Source organism: Bombina bombina, chromosome 2 (assembly GCF_027579735.1).
Source record: "Bombina bombina isolate aBomBom1 chromosome 2, aBomBom1.pri, whole genome shotgun sequence".
Lineage (NCBI taxonomy): Eukaryota > Metazoa > Chordata > Amphibia > Anura > Bombinatoridae > Bombina > Bombina bombina.
Window position 1 is genome coordinate 408,074,037 of NC_069500.1, and position 16,641 is coordinate 408,090,677.

Consider the following 16,641-nt stretch of genomic DNA (forward strand, 5'->3'; position numbering starts at 1 on the left):
CAGAAACAACACAAGGCTGTTGCCTGATTGTTTAAGGAGTGTGCAGAATGTATAAAATACTCATGTGCAGACTCAGAGCTGAAAATGTCACTCTTTTGTGCTCTTTAGTGTGAGTCACTTAAAGCTAAGTTCCAACCAAATAGGATATTTCAAGAACGAGTCTGGGAGCACACACATGCTTTTCTTTTTATGTGTAACCTGGTGCAGAGTAAAGACACATCACGCAACGAACAAGACATCAGATAAGCTAAAGATGGCGGGTTAATATCGTGGGGCGGCAGCTTCAATGTTCCACTTCTAACCAAACCCCCCGGTTATCTGGGTCAGAGCAGAAACTCTCTAGTAGCTGGCATCAAAACCTATCTAATTTACTATATGGAACTGCAATGGAGGCAGTTGATCTTTGGGAACAGAGGGTCCAAGCTATCCTGACTAAGCACTTCTACGATATGCAACGGAGCCTGATTCGGCTGTTGATGCACATGGAGCCTCAACAGGTTGTAGGTTGTGGCCCCCAGAGAAATCAGTGTCCTGGACCCACAGCGAAAGCACCGAGCACAGCTACCACAGATCTGGGGAACATGGTGCCACTCTCTCCACGTGGCACTGAGAGCCGGAAAACGTCTCGGAGCGTAACTACTGCTAAGAAAGATAGCTGTGCAAAGAGACTCCCTCACTTTCGCTATGTGCCTAAACATCAACCCCGTAGAATGACGAAAGCCCGAAGTAAGCGGCATCTAAGGGAAGGGGGCACAAGGGAGGCTCAATATGCAGACGTGGGGGCCAAGAATAAGAAAAGGCAGAGACCTGTGCCTGCAGAGAAGCTAATCACTTACAGGTGGGACTTAAACGGCTTGGCTATCCAGCGCCATATCTCCCAGCTAGACAGTCATGTAGACCCATTTGACAACCCTGTGGACAATTGCCTTATGTGAGAGAAGGCATAGGGTGAAGTATGCGGTGGTTGAGGACGGACCTTTGGACTTGACCAGACGATCCCTTTAACAAACCTTAGATACAGTCATTAAACTAACTGACTTGGAAATTTTCAGCATATAGCTTTACGGGACTCTATTATTAACGACACATCTCTGTATTGTTGCTGTTAGTAATTGTTAGGAGTTTGAATTACTTCTAAATTGCCATGTTACTAGCTAGGCTGAGCAGATGTGTCTCCCTTTACATTGCATGCTTTGTAGTTGATTGAACCTATTTTTCCAGGACTATATTTCTAGTATGTCTCTATTCGCCCTCTCTCATTTAAACCCTTGACCTATGCTAGGTGGCTTGCCTCCAGCGGCCGGGGCGGCACGTCTACATAATCTAACTATTTTTTTATTTGCAGGAATGCATATATCAGAGGTCTCATTGCATCAAGACCATGAGGAGAGGTCTGTTATACATACATATGTGTATATGTATAAGGAGGTAAATATTTTCCAAGGATTATGGAGTCTCTGCAATCGTTTAGAGAAAAAAAAAACCTTGGCAATTGTTTATACACAAATAATCTCTCCTTTCTGAGTAGAATTAGTTTAAGCGCACACAAGTTTAGTTCTTGAAATTTAGTACCAGGCTCCCCCTGTATACAGCCCCCCCTCAGGGCAACTATTATATATGCTCATATTCTCAGCTCCCTTTGATTTAATTCAAAGGTAGCTACATTTTCTTAACTTTTTGCAGTGCATTTGATCCTTCTACAGCACTATATAAATCATATTGTTTGCTCCATAAAAGCGAGCTGGACTCTATCCATGAGTAATCTTTTCGGTTACTATATCCAGCGCACAGCATGCTATAATTGCCATTGTGGATTGCAGCAAATATAACAAAAGTGAAAGTTCCATTTTACCACAGCAATGGGATCTTATGAGATAGCCAGCAACACATTATATTAGTGCTTTAGTCAATGTGTGATACTACTCTATAAGATGGACACTCAGACTTATTATATAACTTTAACTAATATTTATTTATATGTTGCTCAATTTGTTTTATATAATGGTGTTTGTTATCAATCAGATGTGAAACTATGCGCTCAATTCTGTATTGAAAACTTTAAGTAGCTATATTGTTCGTTATAAGTTAGACTAGATCTAATTTATGTTGAAATGATATTCCTTTTCTATGTTGAAATAATGTTTGTTCTGTTGTACCTAACCAGTACCCAGAAAATCTGGGAAAGCTTAATCTCTTTTCTCACATATGCCATCGACTAGGTTGAGTGAGTTGGTGAAGACCATGTTGTCTAAAAACACTCTCAGTCCCTGGTTGGGTTTCGGATCTAGACATATACATTCCTTCATAAGTTAAAATAAACCATCCTGCCTACCCACCATATGTGAATAATCACCCCTCCCCCCATATAATGTGCCTCCCAGTTGTGGAGGACTACCCAAGCAGTTTCTCTCTTTCATACCGCAACCTTAATAGTAGCGTATCCATTTCTAGTGCCCAGAACCAAGTGGCTTAGGTTTTAAATTGTAAGTCACATATTCCAGCTAGTCTATTATGTTTTCTGGGCTTTAGTATGACATTTTGTTATTATATTTCCCTCTGTAACTCCTATACAAATAATCAATCCCAAGAGGTCTTATATGCTCTTTAGGGGGAATATTTCTAAGAACAATGAGAAAAATGGAGGTTCTTCTTTTGAATATTCAGTTGTGTGTGTACCGCATTAGATTTGATTGTTAAAATGTATGTTTATTTTGAATACACATTGCAAATTGTTGTTTTGGTGTGTTATGTCTTATGGCATGCTGATGAGAATTGTTTGATCGATCCTATGAGAACCTCAATAAAGATTATATAAAAAAAAAAAAAAAATTATGCGAAGACCGCAAAAAAAGCCCGGACCGATGTAATGTGGTGCCACAAGTTGACAAGATGGTTGCCAAGGTAGAGGTAAGTAGGCAACAGAAAACAAACCGTCCACATTACTACCTATAAATGCAATCACATAAAGATTATGGTGACTCTGAATAAACATCTACACATATTACATACCAATATAAATATGAGGAAAAGTCTGGGAGAGAATCTCCATAAAACTGAGGAGGGCTCCCACAATTAAAGATAAATTAACTAACTGTAGAAGTAATTTCACAGAAAGAAGTCTATGGGAAAAGATGGACATGAGGAACACATGCTCAAATGGTCAATTTATGACAAATGTGACTTCAGTGGAAAATTTTCCCAAAGGTTTATGATTTTCTCACATGTAGAATGAAGAACATAATTTAATGCTTGGAGTTCTAGTGATATATCTACCAGGCAGTAGATATATCTCTAGAACTGCACTATTGATAATGCAATCCCCAAAGAAAGACCAGCGAAGTACAGGGTATGTTGCTAGTTCTTAAAGGGACATGCCACCCACATTTTTTCTTTTATGATTTAGAAAGAGAATGCAATTTTAAACATCTTTCTAATTTACTTATATTATCTAATTTGTTTTATTCTCTTGATATTCTTTGATGAAAAGCATATCTAGATATGCTCACTAGCTGCTGATTGGTTGCTGCACATAGAAACCTTGTGTGATTGGCTCACCATGTGCATTGCTTTTTCTTCAACTAAGGATATTTAAAAAATGAACCAAAATAAATAATGGAAGTAAATTGTAATGTTGTTTAAATTTCTATTCTCTATCTGAATCATGAAAGAAAGATTTTGGGTTTAGTGGCCCTTTAAGGGGTAAGTATTTGAACTGGCCATGATTGATAGTACACAGGGTGTTTTTTTCCTCTCTATGTAAGGCTTATATAGCAATAACCAGCTTTTTATAAACAATTGCTACTTGACACGTGCGAATAGTCAGAGGCGACTCCGTATTAGATCCCCTACAGAAGGGAACCTTAATAGCCATAAATTGGTAGTGTTATTAGGATCTTTTTTTCATGCCTCATGTAGTAATGGGAATAATTACCATGTTTGCTTGCTTGACTTTATAAATATTTGAGTTTGATATATATTGTGTGTTTTATACACAGTATATTCTTTTATCTTTTAAATAAGATATTTTACTTTATTTTTTACTAATAGTTAAAAGGGACATGAAACACCATTTTTTTTTTCTTTCATAAGTCACAAAGTAAACAATTTTACCTTTCTTTATCTCATGTCTGGCTGAACTCCTCATTTCGGGTTTTGACCTTGGACTGTTCTAACTACTCTTTTGCCTTATGATTTTTCCACCCTGTTACAGACCTCTACAAATAGACAAGTACACACAACCCCTTTTTAAGCCCTCAATACGATAATCCCCAGGTACTATGTGGAAGGCAGTGCACACTTATTCTCTGCTCTATGAATCAACAATGACCTGAAACATCCTGTGTGCTTAAAGCCTTGTATGCAGACTTACTGTGCAATGATCCGCTGTGCTCATAGACTACAAGCACTTATATATTAAACGCTCACTCCACGTTCGTTTAGAAGTTGCTGGTTCTTCCACAGCTGCCCCCAGTCTTTATCCTGTGAAGTAATCACATGACTTCTCCGTAACACCAGGAGCTGCACTCTGTTACTGGTGCAAGTAACCTTCTTTAAGTCAGATTGTTTACAATAAAAACATAGTGAGATTGGGTGTAATTGTCTAACCAGAGAGCGATCCGACTGGAATACTTTATAGGATGTTAATGGCCTCTGCCTAAAACTCGACCAGCTTCTGTCTGACACTTGGGAATGTTTCTTCCGGTCTTTTACTGACCCCTGACTGAATGACCTCAACTTCCAAAAACAGGCTTGTCTTAGGTTATATCCAATCTGTTGAAACAGTGTTAGAATTAAATCCCCTTCATAATCTCTTGGTCCATTTGTGGACGAACAGTTGCCCCACAACATTTGTTACATTAACTTTATTCTCGTTATCCATTGTTGAAGAAGCAGCAATGCACTACTGGGAGCTAGCTGAACACACTGGAATCTGATATTCAAACCTTGCCGCTCAGGTGAGATATACTAAGAAGTTTTGTCTGTACAGCAAGGCCCTTAAAAAAATTTAGGAACACAAATTTTAACTAGAGACAAGTTTATGTTGCTATGTAGTGTTCTTTAAGTGAAACAGACACTCCTACATTACACTATAAGGTCTATAAGGTGCGTGAATTCTCTCCATGCCTGCAAGGTTTTGAATATCAGGCCCTGGGTGAGTGAAGAGGTTCACTAATCAGCAGTAGTGCATTGTTCCTCGTGAGCCTACCTACGTATGCTCTTAAACAAATGATACCTACAGAATGAAGCAAACAAAATAATAGAAGTAAACTGAAACGTTTGAAATTGCATGTTCTGCTGATCCATGAAAGTTTAATGCCTCAACGCTCACAAGAAGTAGGGTAATATATATTGTGTCTTTCAGGATGGTAGATATAGAAGTAGTAATGGAGATTTTTGTTTTTACCAATTGTCATGTATTCACCCATTGTATGTAATTTTTCTTAAACCATAAAGACCTGTGACCATGTGCTTTAGATATAACACACAAAATCCACACAGTATATCTTATCTATACACAAAATAGGTTTTTAAAATTATATACATATCTTGCATTGTCCAGGGCCACACCCCTTGAAAAGCCTCTTGAGATCTTGAATATGCTTTTATTGCCATATTACTAGCAAATAAGGACAGATATAAATAAGCTTGTGTGTGGAATGTTGTCAGGGTTTTGTATCATGCAAGATATACTCCAGCCGCTCCCATCAATCTGTATTTTTCTTGTAATTTGACTCTGAAAGAATCAATATTATTTTGCACATTAGGAATAAAAACAAGTTTTGAAGATGAGGTTAAATAGGTTTGAAAATAAAAATCTTCCCCAAACGTGTCAGAAGAAAGTAAAATGCTATGATATTGTGATATTGTAATTGGGGGCAGAATTAGCTTTATCTTCATGCAACTAGTATGTAGATTTTGGCATTTAGCATATTTAAAGGAACAGTCAACACCAAAATTGTTATTGTTTAAAAAGATAGATAATGCCTTTACTAACCATTCCCCAGCTTTGCACCAACATTGTTATATTAATATACTTTATAACCTTTAAAGGGACATAAAACAGGTTGATATTTGTGCATATCCTAAAAGGGCTAATTAATTAAAAATAGTTTGCATAAAAAAATGTTTAAAAATTGCTGGCAAGTATTTTAAAATAATTTTCAAAAATAAGCAAAGTTAATTACATAGCTAAGCTGCCTGGAACAGCCAACTCCACCCCCCTTATTAGTGTTTAGACACAGGCATTGTATTTCAACTGAGTTCACAGCTTCTAGGCATCATGCTCCAGCAGATAATCCCTGTTCCCTTTTGCATTCTACCAAAATAACCATAGATATAGATAGAGCCATAGAAGGAAATGTGTGGGGGGAGTTAGAGCTTTACAATTCAGAAACTAAAAAGAAAGGATTAATGGTGAGGCATTGCAGTATAAATTTGCAGGTAAAGTAAATAAAGTACATACTATTATATTTTGTCTTTATCCCAACTTGTTTTATGTCCCTTTAAACCTCTAGAATTTCTGCCTTTTACTCAGCAACTAAAGACTTATCACATGCTTTTTTATTAGCTTTTCACAACAGGGGAGTGCACGTTCATGTGAATCAAATAGATAACATTGTGCTCATGCACGTGGGTTGTGGCAGACACTGCACTAATTGGATAAAATGCAAGTCAAATGATAATAAATAAGTCATGTGATCAGGGGGCTGTCAGAAAAGGCTTAGATACAAGGTAATCACAGAGGGAAAAAGTGTATTAAAATAACAGTGTTGGTTATGCAAAACTGGGGAATGGGTAATAAAGGGATTATACATCTTTTTAAACAATAAAAAAATTGAGTTGACTGTCCCGTTAACACCCTGCAATAACAAGACATTTCAGCCAAATCTAAACCTTTTTATAACAAACATGTTGTTTACTGCAATTGTTTTCAATAGCCAAACCCATATACAACTTGCATTATTTCGAGGAGCCAATCTGGCTGCAGACAGCAAGGCTATTCACAGTCATTAACTAAGTATAAAGTAATAGCAGGGTTAGTCTTGAGAAGTCAGCAGGATGCAATTCCAGCTCTAAGATTTACAAAGTTTTCAGTTTAATTACATGAAAATGAGACAAAATAAAAAATGAAAGTATATTGCAAAGATGTTTTATTACACATAACTAAACAGTCAAAATCTAAGTGTTTAATGTCCCTTTAAAGTACAGTAATGGAGTTGATAAACATTGTTCTACAAATGTTTCCATCTTCTGCATAATTCTGAGCGATCGCGTTAAATTTCTGGACCTAACAACACTGTCTGAAAGTAATGCTTGTGCTTTCTAGTTCTGGTCCTGCGTCACTGTATTTGCTATGGAAATAACCTCTTACCTGTTCAATAAAATAAGAAAACTTTGAGATGTCTGTCTTAAGACAAACAACAACAACAAAATAGCTGAGTACAGTTCCATAAAAAGTCTTATTTGCATTTGAATTCCACATCAAGCTTGATTATTAAACCTTGATCAGCGATATAATTCAACAGTGTTTGCAGTTTTATTTCATAGTTTATATAAAACATTTTAAATATATTATTAAATAATAAAATCAGTGACTGAGGCAATTGATTCTTTTTGTTCTCGACTGATAACGGGCCGCATCTTTGTGAGATTATGCTATGCGGGATACAATTCAGAACGAACCTAAAGCAGAGAGCAGTGTCTTGTCACACACACACACACCTTACACATTGCAGCAGCAATTAGTGAATGAGCAAACACACAGGGGTCAATTTATTAATGTGCGAGTGGACATTATACAATGTAGCGTATCATGTCCGCTGCACATCGATCATTGCACCAGCAGTTCTTGTGAACTGCTGGTGCAATGCCGCCCCCTGCAGATTCACGGCCACTAGCAGGGGGTGTCAATCAACCCAATTGTATTCGATTGGGTTGATTTCTGTCCGCCGCCACAGAGCAGGCGGACAGGTTATGGAGCACCGCTGCTTCATAACTTCTGTTTCAGGCTCGTCAGAAACACGGGGCATCAAGCTCAGTACAGATCTTGATAAATTGACCCCACAGAATGTTCATGTCTGTTATAGGAAAATAAATCCACAGAGAATTCATAGCAATGTTCTGCTGTGAACTTGAGAATGTCCTTGTTAGGTATTGAGGCTTACATGACATATATGAGGGTTCATTATTTTCTGTACATTAACAACATCATTAATAAACTACATTGGTTACACAATGTGTCACAATAATACTGAATGAGAGAATGACAGTTGTACACACATGTGAAGCTTTCTATACAAATAGGAAACAAATGCAGATCAGATTTAAATATGTAAAAGCCACAATTTTCCTCAAAAAGAGCTGTGTATATATTTCCTCTGTTATCTCTTTACAGTGCTGAATGCCTTTTCAAAAAGCATACAAAATGGCTAAACACAAGGACTAGCAAACCCCTGAATAATTGTGCTGTAACCTGCGTCAATATATGCAAAATACATGTACTACATGGGCCAGGTATTATGTGGTGCTTCAGTTGGGGTATATAATGTAATAGCAATTTTATAGGAAATCAACTTCTTAGTAATGTGCTAATTTGTGCTTCTCTATTATACACACATTGAGCTATAAATTGGTTATCTTTGTTAGCTGTGTTTTGTTATGTTCAGCACAAAAAATCTTTTGTTCTATTCAGTTTAATATGAGGCATATTTGATTGAAAACGGGTTTCATTTTCCTTGCATATTATCAAGCATATGTGTACCCTCTATTGGACAGCTGCAGTAATTACAAATGATGTCCAAATGCATGTAATTATTTCTGTTAGTGGTGCAAGAAAGTGGAGATAAAGGAAGGTTTAGGGGAAAAACTAATGAAGAAAGAAGGAGAAGCAGGGATATACTGCTTGGGAAAGTGGAAGGAACTTTATAGTGTAAGGTTTTAAAATACAAGCATGAATGTCATCTAAGAAGTGTGGGAGAAGTTTCTTAAAATGTTACCCTTTAACATTGAGCCTTATATGGTAATTTGCCCTTAAATGGACATTATAGAGCAAAATTACATGCTCTAATTTGACTATGTGTTTAACCACTCCTGGCAGTTAAATAAATAGTATTGCAGGATCACTAGTGCTAAAATTACATGCTCTAACACATTTGAGCATGTAATGTTTGCACTATAATGTTGCTTTAAAAACAAGATATTAATCAAATACACACTGGAAGTGCACATTCCAGGAGTAGAGACATTACACTAAATCGTCCAAAAAATATAGGGAGTCACAATTCCTAGAAGTAATCTGCCAAACTAATTAAACAAATTGGTTCTCTACTAGAAGAAAATGCAATAAAATCCATAGCACAGGAATACAAATTAAAAATTCTGTTGGCAGATTATTTTCATTGCAGTTTTAGCTGATATTAAAAACAATTTTGTTTTGGTTCTTTGTGCTGGTTGATTAAATCCATCAGTAATTCTGTCTGCCTTAACCCTAGGTGTTTAGGCTTCAAACATTTTTTGGAGTTCATTGCATTGTGTATGTGCATTTTCCCTTAGGTAACGGAGGACCCTCCTTTTTGCTAATCCTGAAGTTTGAACTGATAAGTGCTGGTTTTCCACTGAGTGATGTCGCAGTTTTGCATTGTACGTTCTGTAAATGTCACATGTCCTTCTCCATCAATCAGAACTATTGTGTTTGTCCTGAAAAGAAAAGAAAAAAACAAAGGAAAACTTGATACATTACAAACATTTAAAAAAAAAAAAAAAAAAAAAAAAAAGTATTTGGACACTTCATTTCCCCATTGTATATATCTCTTCCATTGACACAATCAAACCACACCCTTGTGAAGAGAGAGGGAAGGCTTATTCTAGAAAATTATGGCTCTAGAAAATAGGCAACACAAAAGAGAATAACTTACATAGTTGTGCCTTCATATGATATCACTGAGTATGAATACATTGGCTTATTAAAGTGCAAAAAACTAATTAGTACTCCATGATCTATCAATATTTGTTTTTCAAACCCTCTTGGAACCATATCAATATTGGTGGGTACAATGCTAAAGACTACTTCAGTAGGTAGAAACACGTCACTGAATTCAAAAGGGGCCTAGTCAGTTTATTTAATTATTTGTTGGTTTACTCCCAACAAACTACTGTAAAGTTAATTTATTACAGACTAGGAAAAAATCAATCATTAAAATTGTGCCTAACCATACAGGTTTTCGTATGCGAATAAATTGATTTATCGTTAAATAAAAAAAATCTGATTTTCTCTTCTGCTTGGTGGGCCAGTTCCAAAGCTAGAGCAAGTACATGCAAAAGTAGTATAAACATGGAAAAAAAAGTATAAGAAAAATAAGCTGATATTTTTTTTTTTTTTTATTTGGTTAGAAAGCCAGTATAGCAACAGCAGAATGTCAAGGAAATGGCTTACGTAACTGCCAAAGCTTTCTGACCATTTCAAAATCAAGAAAATTGGACAGAGAAGAAAGTCTTTGTGGTTCCAAAATAGAATTTAAAATCTCTCACAACATCCAAACTGTAAAGAAGCCTATCCTTAGAATTATTAGGAGCTGGACATAAAAAATGAAACGCAATTTCTTGGTTGATAGTATCTGTAGATACCACCTTAGAAAGAAAACTAGCTAGCTAGTGCAACAAAAAGCCTTGTCCTAATGAAAAATCAAGAAAGGAGGTTTGCAAGATAAAGCTGAATGAAATGGCCAGGAGAAATAGAACTGTCTAGGATAAAAGTTCTAGACCATGCATAGTTCAAAAGGAGAGGCTTGAAGAACCCTGAAAACCAGATTAGGATTCAATGGAGTAGAAACTGGACGAATAACTGGTTTAATTCTGATAAGAGCCTGAACCAAGGTCTGAATATTAAGAATTATGGCAATACTCTTATGGAATAAGCCAGATAGAATTCCAACTGCAATGGCACACCGGAGTAATCAGAATTGCTGAGGCTGGTTCTTGTTTGATTCTGGCTATTACCCTGGACAGTAACAGAAATGGAGTAAATTTGTAAATCAGGTTGAACAACCAGGGAATCACAAGGGCATCTATAAGATTTGCCTGAGTATCCCCATACCTGGCACAACCATGTGACCCACAATTTCCATGCACTGTGAAATGGAAGAAGGATTGGGTTGAAGTTGAGCACAGGCCTGCTGCAACTTTAGTTTGCGCTGGTCTATCAGTGATAAATGCATAAGACTCCATTTATTATATAGATCATCACAGAAGAAGTAAGCGTTCCATCTTTGTAAAATCAAACTTGTCTTTATTGGAATCCATTTCAAAATCCATAAGGAAGGTACAACGGTTCAGGAAGAAGGTTGTGTAGCGAGAACTGGCTTACATGTTTGGGAGGTAAGCCGTAGTCATAGCCTGTTGTTCCATTACACCATGTACATTTAAATAGCAGTAAGGTCTGATAGGTTGTACAATTAAAACAAGATACACACCTCCTCCAAGTTTTAAAGCTATATGCCAGATAATATCATGCTGGAGACTTATACAATACAAGGAGTAATACATGGTAATGCAACTCTGGACATAATACATGGCAAATAGATCAATGCACTCACATAAATAAGAAAACACCATATCAAATAAGTGATTATGATGAATGTACATAAATCGCTTAATACAACAGGAAAAATCACATTAATACATTGTGTCAATAAACTCTTCATGGTCTAATGCATATTATGATTATAATGCACATTTATAGATTGGGGTCAATTTATCAAAGAGCGAGCGGACACTATACGATGTAGCGTATCATGTCTGCCGCACATCGATAAATGCCGACAGCATACGCTGTCAGCATTTATTATTACACAAGCAGTTCTTGTGAACTGCTTGTGCAATGCCGCCCCCTGCAGGCCGCTAGCAGGGGGTGTCAATCAGCCCAATCATATAGGATCAGCGGATTGAAGACCGCAGCCTCACAGGCAGCAGCAAGTTATGGAGCAGTGGTCTTTAGACCGCTGCTTCATAACTACTGTTTCTGGCGAGCCTGAAGGCTTGCGAGGAAACAGGGGCATCAAGCTCCATTCGGAGCTTGATAAATCAGCCACATTGTGTCAAGCATAAAAACAAATAAGAGTATAGAACTAAATAGAGTGCAAGCACTGTAGAGTTTGAATGAAACAATATTATATACCCCTATGAACTCATAGTGAACATATTTAGATAAAATAGATCCATGTGAAATAGTAATTTGTATCAAATTGAATTACTATATAGTAAGATGGAAAAGGTAATTGTACACGTACAGAAGTATATGTTTAAAGTTAGTACATATATTAATGTGAAATTAGGATAGCACTTAGGGGCCCATTTATCAAAGGGCTTGCGGACCTGATCCGACACTGCGGATCAGGTCCGCAAGACCTCGCTAAATGCGGAGAGCAATACGCTCTCCACATTTAACATTGCACCAGCAGCTCACAAGAGCTGCTGGTGCAACGCCGCCCCCTGCTGACTCGCGGCCAATCGGCCGCCAGCAGGGAGCTGTCAATCAACCCGATCGTATTCGATCGGGTTGATTTCCGGCGGTTCCTGTCCGCCTGCTCAGAGCAGGCGGACAGGGTTATGAAGCAGCGGTCTTTAGACCGCTGCTTCATAACTTGTGTTTCTGGCGAGTCTGAAGACTCGCCAGAAACACGGCCCTTCAAGTTCCATACGGAGCTTGATAAATGGGCCTGTTAGACTGGCCCTGACCTGATATGACCGAAAAATACTTGTTGATATATATTCTAGGATCGATCATTCCCAATAATTTATCAGGTCATAGTCAGAATTTAATCCTTGTGGGACCCTAGTTTTCAGTTTTAAACACCCAGAACATTTCCCTTTTACATAGGAGTTTGTATCTATCTCCATGGGGGGTATTTATCAACGTGTCTACTTTACCTGCCTTCGCCGGCCCAATACGCCCGCCTAAGCTCGCCTCACATCGCCGCCGCGGACCTGCAAAAATTCGCCTAAGTTATCAAAAAAGCTGTCAAAAAGCCGTGCACCAAGTACGGGGCGATGAGCAGCGGACTGTGAGAGTTATCACTCATACGATCTCGCTGCTCTTCGGCTTTTGTACAGCTTTCTTGCTAGCCTGTCACTAAGCACCCACACTAACTACACTGTTCTACCCCCAATACCGGCGCCCCCGGAGCCTCCCGCAACTAAATAAAGTTACTAACCCCTAAACCGCCACTCCTAGACCCCGCCGCAACTCTTATAAATGTATTAATCCCTAAACCGCCGCTCCTAGACCCCGCCGCAACTCTTATAAATGTATTAACCCCTAAACCGCCGCTCCCGGACACCGCTGCCACCTACATTATACCTAGTAACCCCTATCCTGCCCCCCCTATACCTTCGCCCTCTATAATAAAGTTATTAACCCCTATCCTGCTGATCCCGCACCTCGCCGCAACTAAATAAATAGTTTAACCCCTAAACCGCCGCTCCCTGACCCCGCCGCAACCTATATTAAATTTATTAACCCCTATCCTGCCCCCCACTACACCGCCGCCACTGTAATAAAATTATTAACCCCTAAACCTAAGTCTAACACTAACCCTAACACCCCCCCTAACTTAAATATTAATTAAATAAATCTAAATAATATTTCTATTATGAACTAAATTAATCCTATATAAAACTAAATACTTACCTTTAAAATAAACCCTAATATAGCTACAATATAAATAATAATTATATTGTAGCTATCTTAGGATTTATTTTTATTTTACAGGCAAATTTCAATTTATTTTAACTAGGTACAATAGCTATTAAATAGTTATTAACTATTTAATAGCTTACCTAGCTAAAATAAAGAGAAATTAACCTGTAAAATAAAAACTAACCTAAGTTACAATTACACCTAACACTACACTATACTTAAAAAAAAATATTCCTATTTAAAACTAAATACTTACCTGTAAAATAAACCCTAAGATAGCTACAATGTAATTAATAATTACATTGTAGCTATCTTAGGATTTATATTTATTTTACAGGTAACTTTGTATTTATTTTAGCTAGTTAGAATAGTTATTAAATAGTTATTAACTATTTAATAACTACCTAGCTAAAAGAAATACAAAATTACCTGTAAAATAAATCCTAACCTAAGTTACAATTAAACCTAACACTACACTATCATTAAATTAATTAAATAAATTAACTACAAATAACTACAATTAAATACAATTACATAAACTAACTAAAGTCCAAAAAATAAAAAAGCTAAGTTACAAAAAAAAAAAAAAAGTTACAAACATTTTAAAAATATTACAACAATTTTAAGCTACTTACACCTAATCTAAGCCCCCTAATAAAATAACAAACCCCCCCAAAATAAAAAAATGCCCTACCCTATTCTAAATTAAAAAAGTTCAAAGCTCTTTTACCTTACCAGCCCTTAAAAGGGCTTTTTGTGGGGCATGCCCCAAATAATTCAGCTCTTTTGCCTGTAAAAGAAAAATACAACCCCCCCAACATTAAAACCCACAACCCACATACCCCTAATCTAACCCAAACCCCCCTTAAAATAACCTAACACTACCCCCCTGAAGATCATCCTACCTTGAGTCGTCTTCACTCAGCCGAGCAGCGATGGAACCGAAGAGGAGACCCGGAGCGGCAGAAGTTATCCTCCAAGTGGCGCTGAAGAAATCTTCCATCCGATGAAGTGATCCTCCAGTCGGCGCTGAAGAAGTCTTCCATCCGGGCGATGTCATCTTCCAAGAGGCGCTGAAGAAGTCTTCTATCCGGGCAATGTCATGTTCCTAGCGGGGTCTTCAATCTTCATCCCGCCGACGCGGAACATCCTTCTTTACCGACGGACTACCGACGAATGAAGGCTCCTTTAAGGGACGTCATCCAAGATGGCGTCCCTTCAATTCCGATTGGCTGATAGGATTCTATCAGCCAATCGGAATTAAGGTAGGAAAAATCTGATTGGCTGATTGAATCAGCCAATCAGATTCAAGTTCAATCCGATTGGCTGATCCAATCAGCCAATCAGATTGAGCTCGCATTCTATTGGCTGTTCCGATCAGCCAATAGAATAGGGTAGGGCATTTTTTTATTTTGGGGGGGTTTGTTATTTTATTAGGGGGCTTAAAATTGTTGTAATATTTTTTAAATGTTTGCCATTTTTTAAATGTAACCAATTTTTGTTATTTTTTGTAACTTAGATTTTTTTTGTACTTTAGTTAGTTTATGTAATTGTATTTAATTGTAGTTATTTTTAGTTAATTTATTTAATGATAGTGTAGTGTTAGGTTTAATTGTAACTTAGGTTAGGATTTATTTTACAGGTAATTTTGTATTTCTTTTAGCTAGGTAGTTATTAAATAGTTAATAACTATTTAATAACTATTCTAACTAGCTAAAATAAATACAAAGTTACCTGTAAGATAAATATAATTCCTAAAATAGCTACAATGTAATTATTAATTACATTGTAGCTATCTTAGGGTTTATTTTACAGGTAAGTATTTAGTTTTAAATAGGAATAATTTATTAAAGTATAGTGTAGTGTTAGGTGTAATTGTAACTTAGGTTAGGATTTATTTTACAGGTAAATTTCTCTTTATTTTAGCTAGGTAAGCTATTAAATAGTTAATAACTATTTAATAGCTATTGTACCTAGTTAAAATAAATTGAAAGATGCCTATAAAATAAAAATAAATCCTAAGATAGATATAATATAATTATTATTTATATTGTAGCTATATTAGGGTTTATTTTAAAGGTAAGTATTTAGTTTTAAATAGGATTAATTTAGTTCATAATAGAAATATTTTTTAGATTTATTTAATTAATATTTAAGTTAGGGGGGTGTTAGGGTTAGTGTTAGACTTAGGTTTATGGGTTGATAAATTTATTACAGTGGCGGCGGTGTAGTGGGGGGCAGGATAGGGGTTAATAAATGTATTATAGGTGGCGACGGTGTAGGGGGGGCAGATTAGGGGTTAATAAATTTAATATAGGTTGCGGCAGGGTCCAGGAGCGGCGGTTTAAGGGTTAAACTATTTATTTAGTTGCGGCGAGGTGCGGGATCGGCAGGATAGGGGTTAATAACTTTATTATAGAGGGCGGCGGTATAGGGGGGGCAGGATAGGGGTTACTAGGTATAATATAGGTGGCGGTGGGCTCCGGGAGCGGTGGTTTAGGGGTTAATACATTTATTATAGTTGCGGCGGGGTCAGGGAGCGGCGGTTTAGGGGTTAATATGTATAGCGTAGCTTGCGGTGGACTCCAGGAGCGGCGGTTTAGGGGTTAATATGTATAGAGTAGCTTGCGGTGGGCTCCGGGAGCGGCGGTTTAGGGGGTAATAACTTTATTTAGTTGCGGCGGTTTAGGGGGGGACAGATTAGGGGTGTTTAGACTCGGGGTACATGTTAGGGTGTTAGGTGTAGATATCTCCCATAGGAATCAATGGGATGTCTGGCAGCAGCGAACTTGTACTTTCGCTATGGTCAGACTCCCATTGATTCCTATGGGATCCGCCGCCTCCAGGGTGGCGGTTTGAAAACCAGGTACGCTGGGCCGGAAAAGTGCCGAGCGTACCTGCTAGTTTTTTGATAACTAGCAAAAGTAGTCAGATAGTGCCGAACTTGT

At 37.4% G+C, this 16,641-nt stretch overlaps 1 protein-coding gene across 6 annotated transcripts in view; it reads right to left on the minus strand.

Annotated features, from left to right (window-relative positions):
• Positions 1 to 7,134: 7,134 nt before the first annotated feature.
• TANGO2 (transport and golgi organization 2 homolog) overlaps positions 7,135 to 16,641 on the minus strand; it is a 542,315-nt gene continuing 532,808 nt past the window's right edge. For all 6 annotated transcript variants that reach the window (XM_053701903.1, XM_053701906.1, XM_053701902.1 and 3 more), the window contains one exon: positions 7,135 to 9,696. In XM_053701903.1, coding sequence (XP_053557878.1) covers positions 9,576 to 9,696 — 121 coding nt within the window. In that variant the 3' untranslated portion in view covers positions 7,135 to 9,575. The remainder of the gene's footprint in view (positions 9,697 to 16,641) is intronic.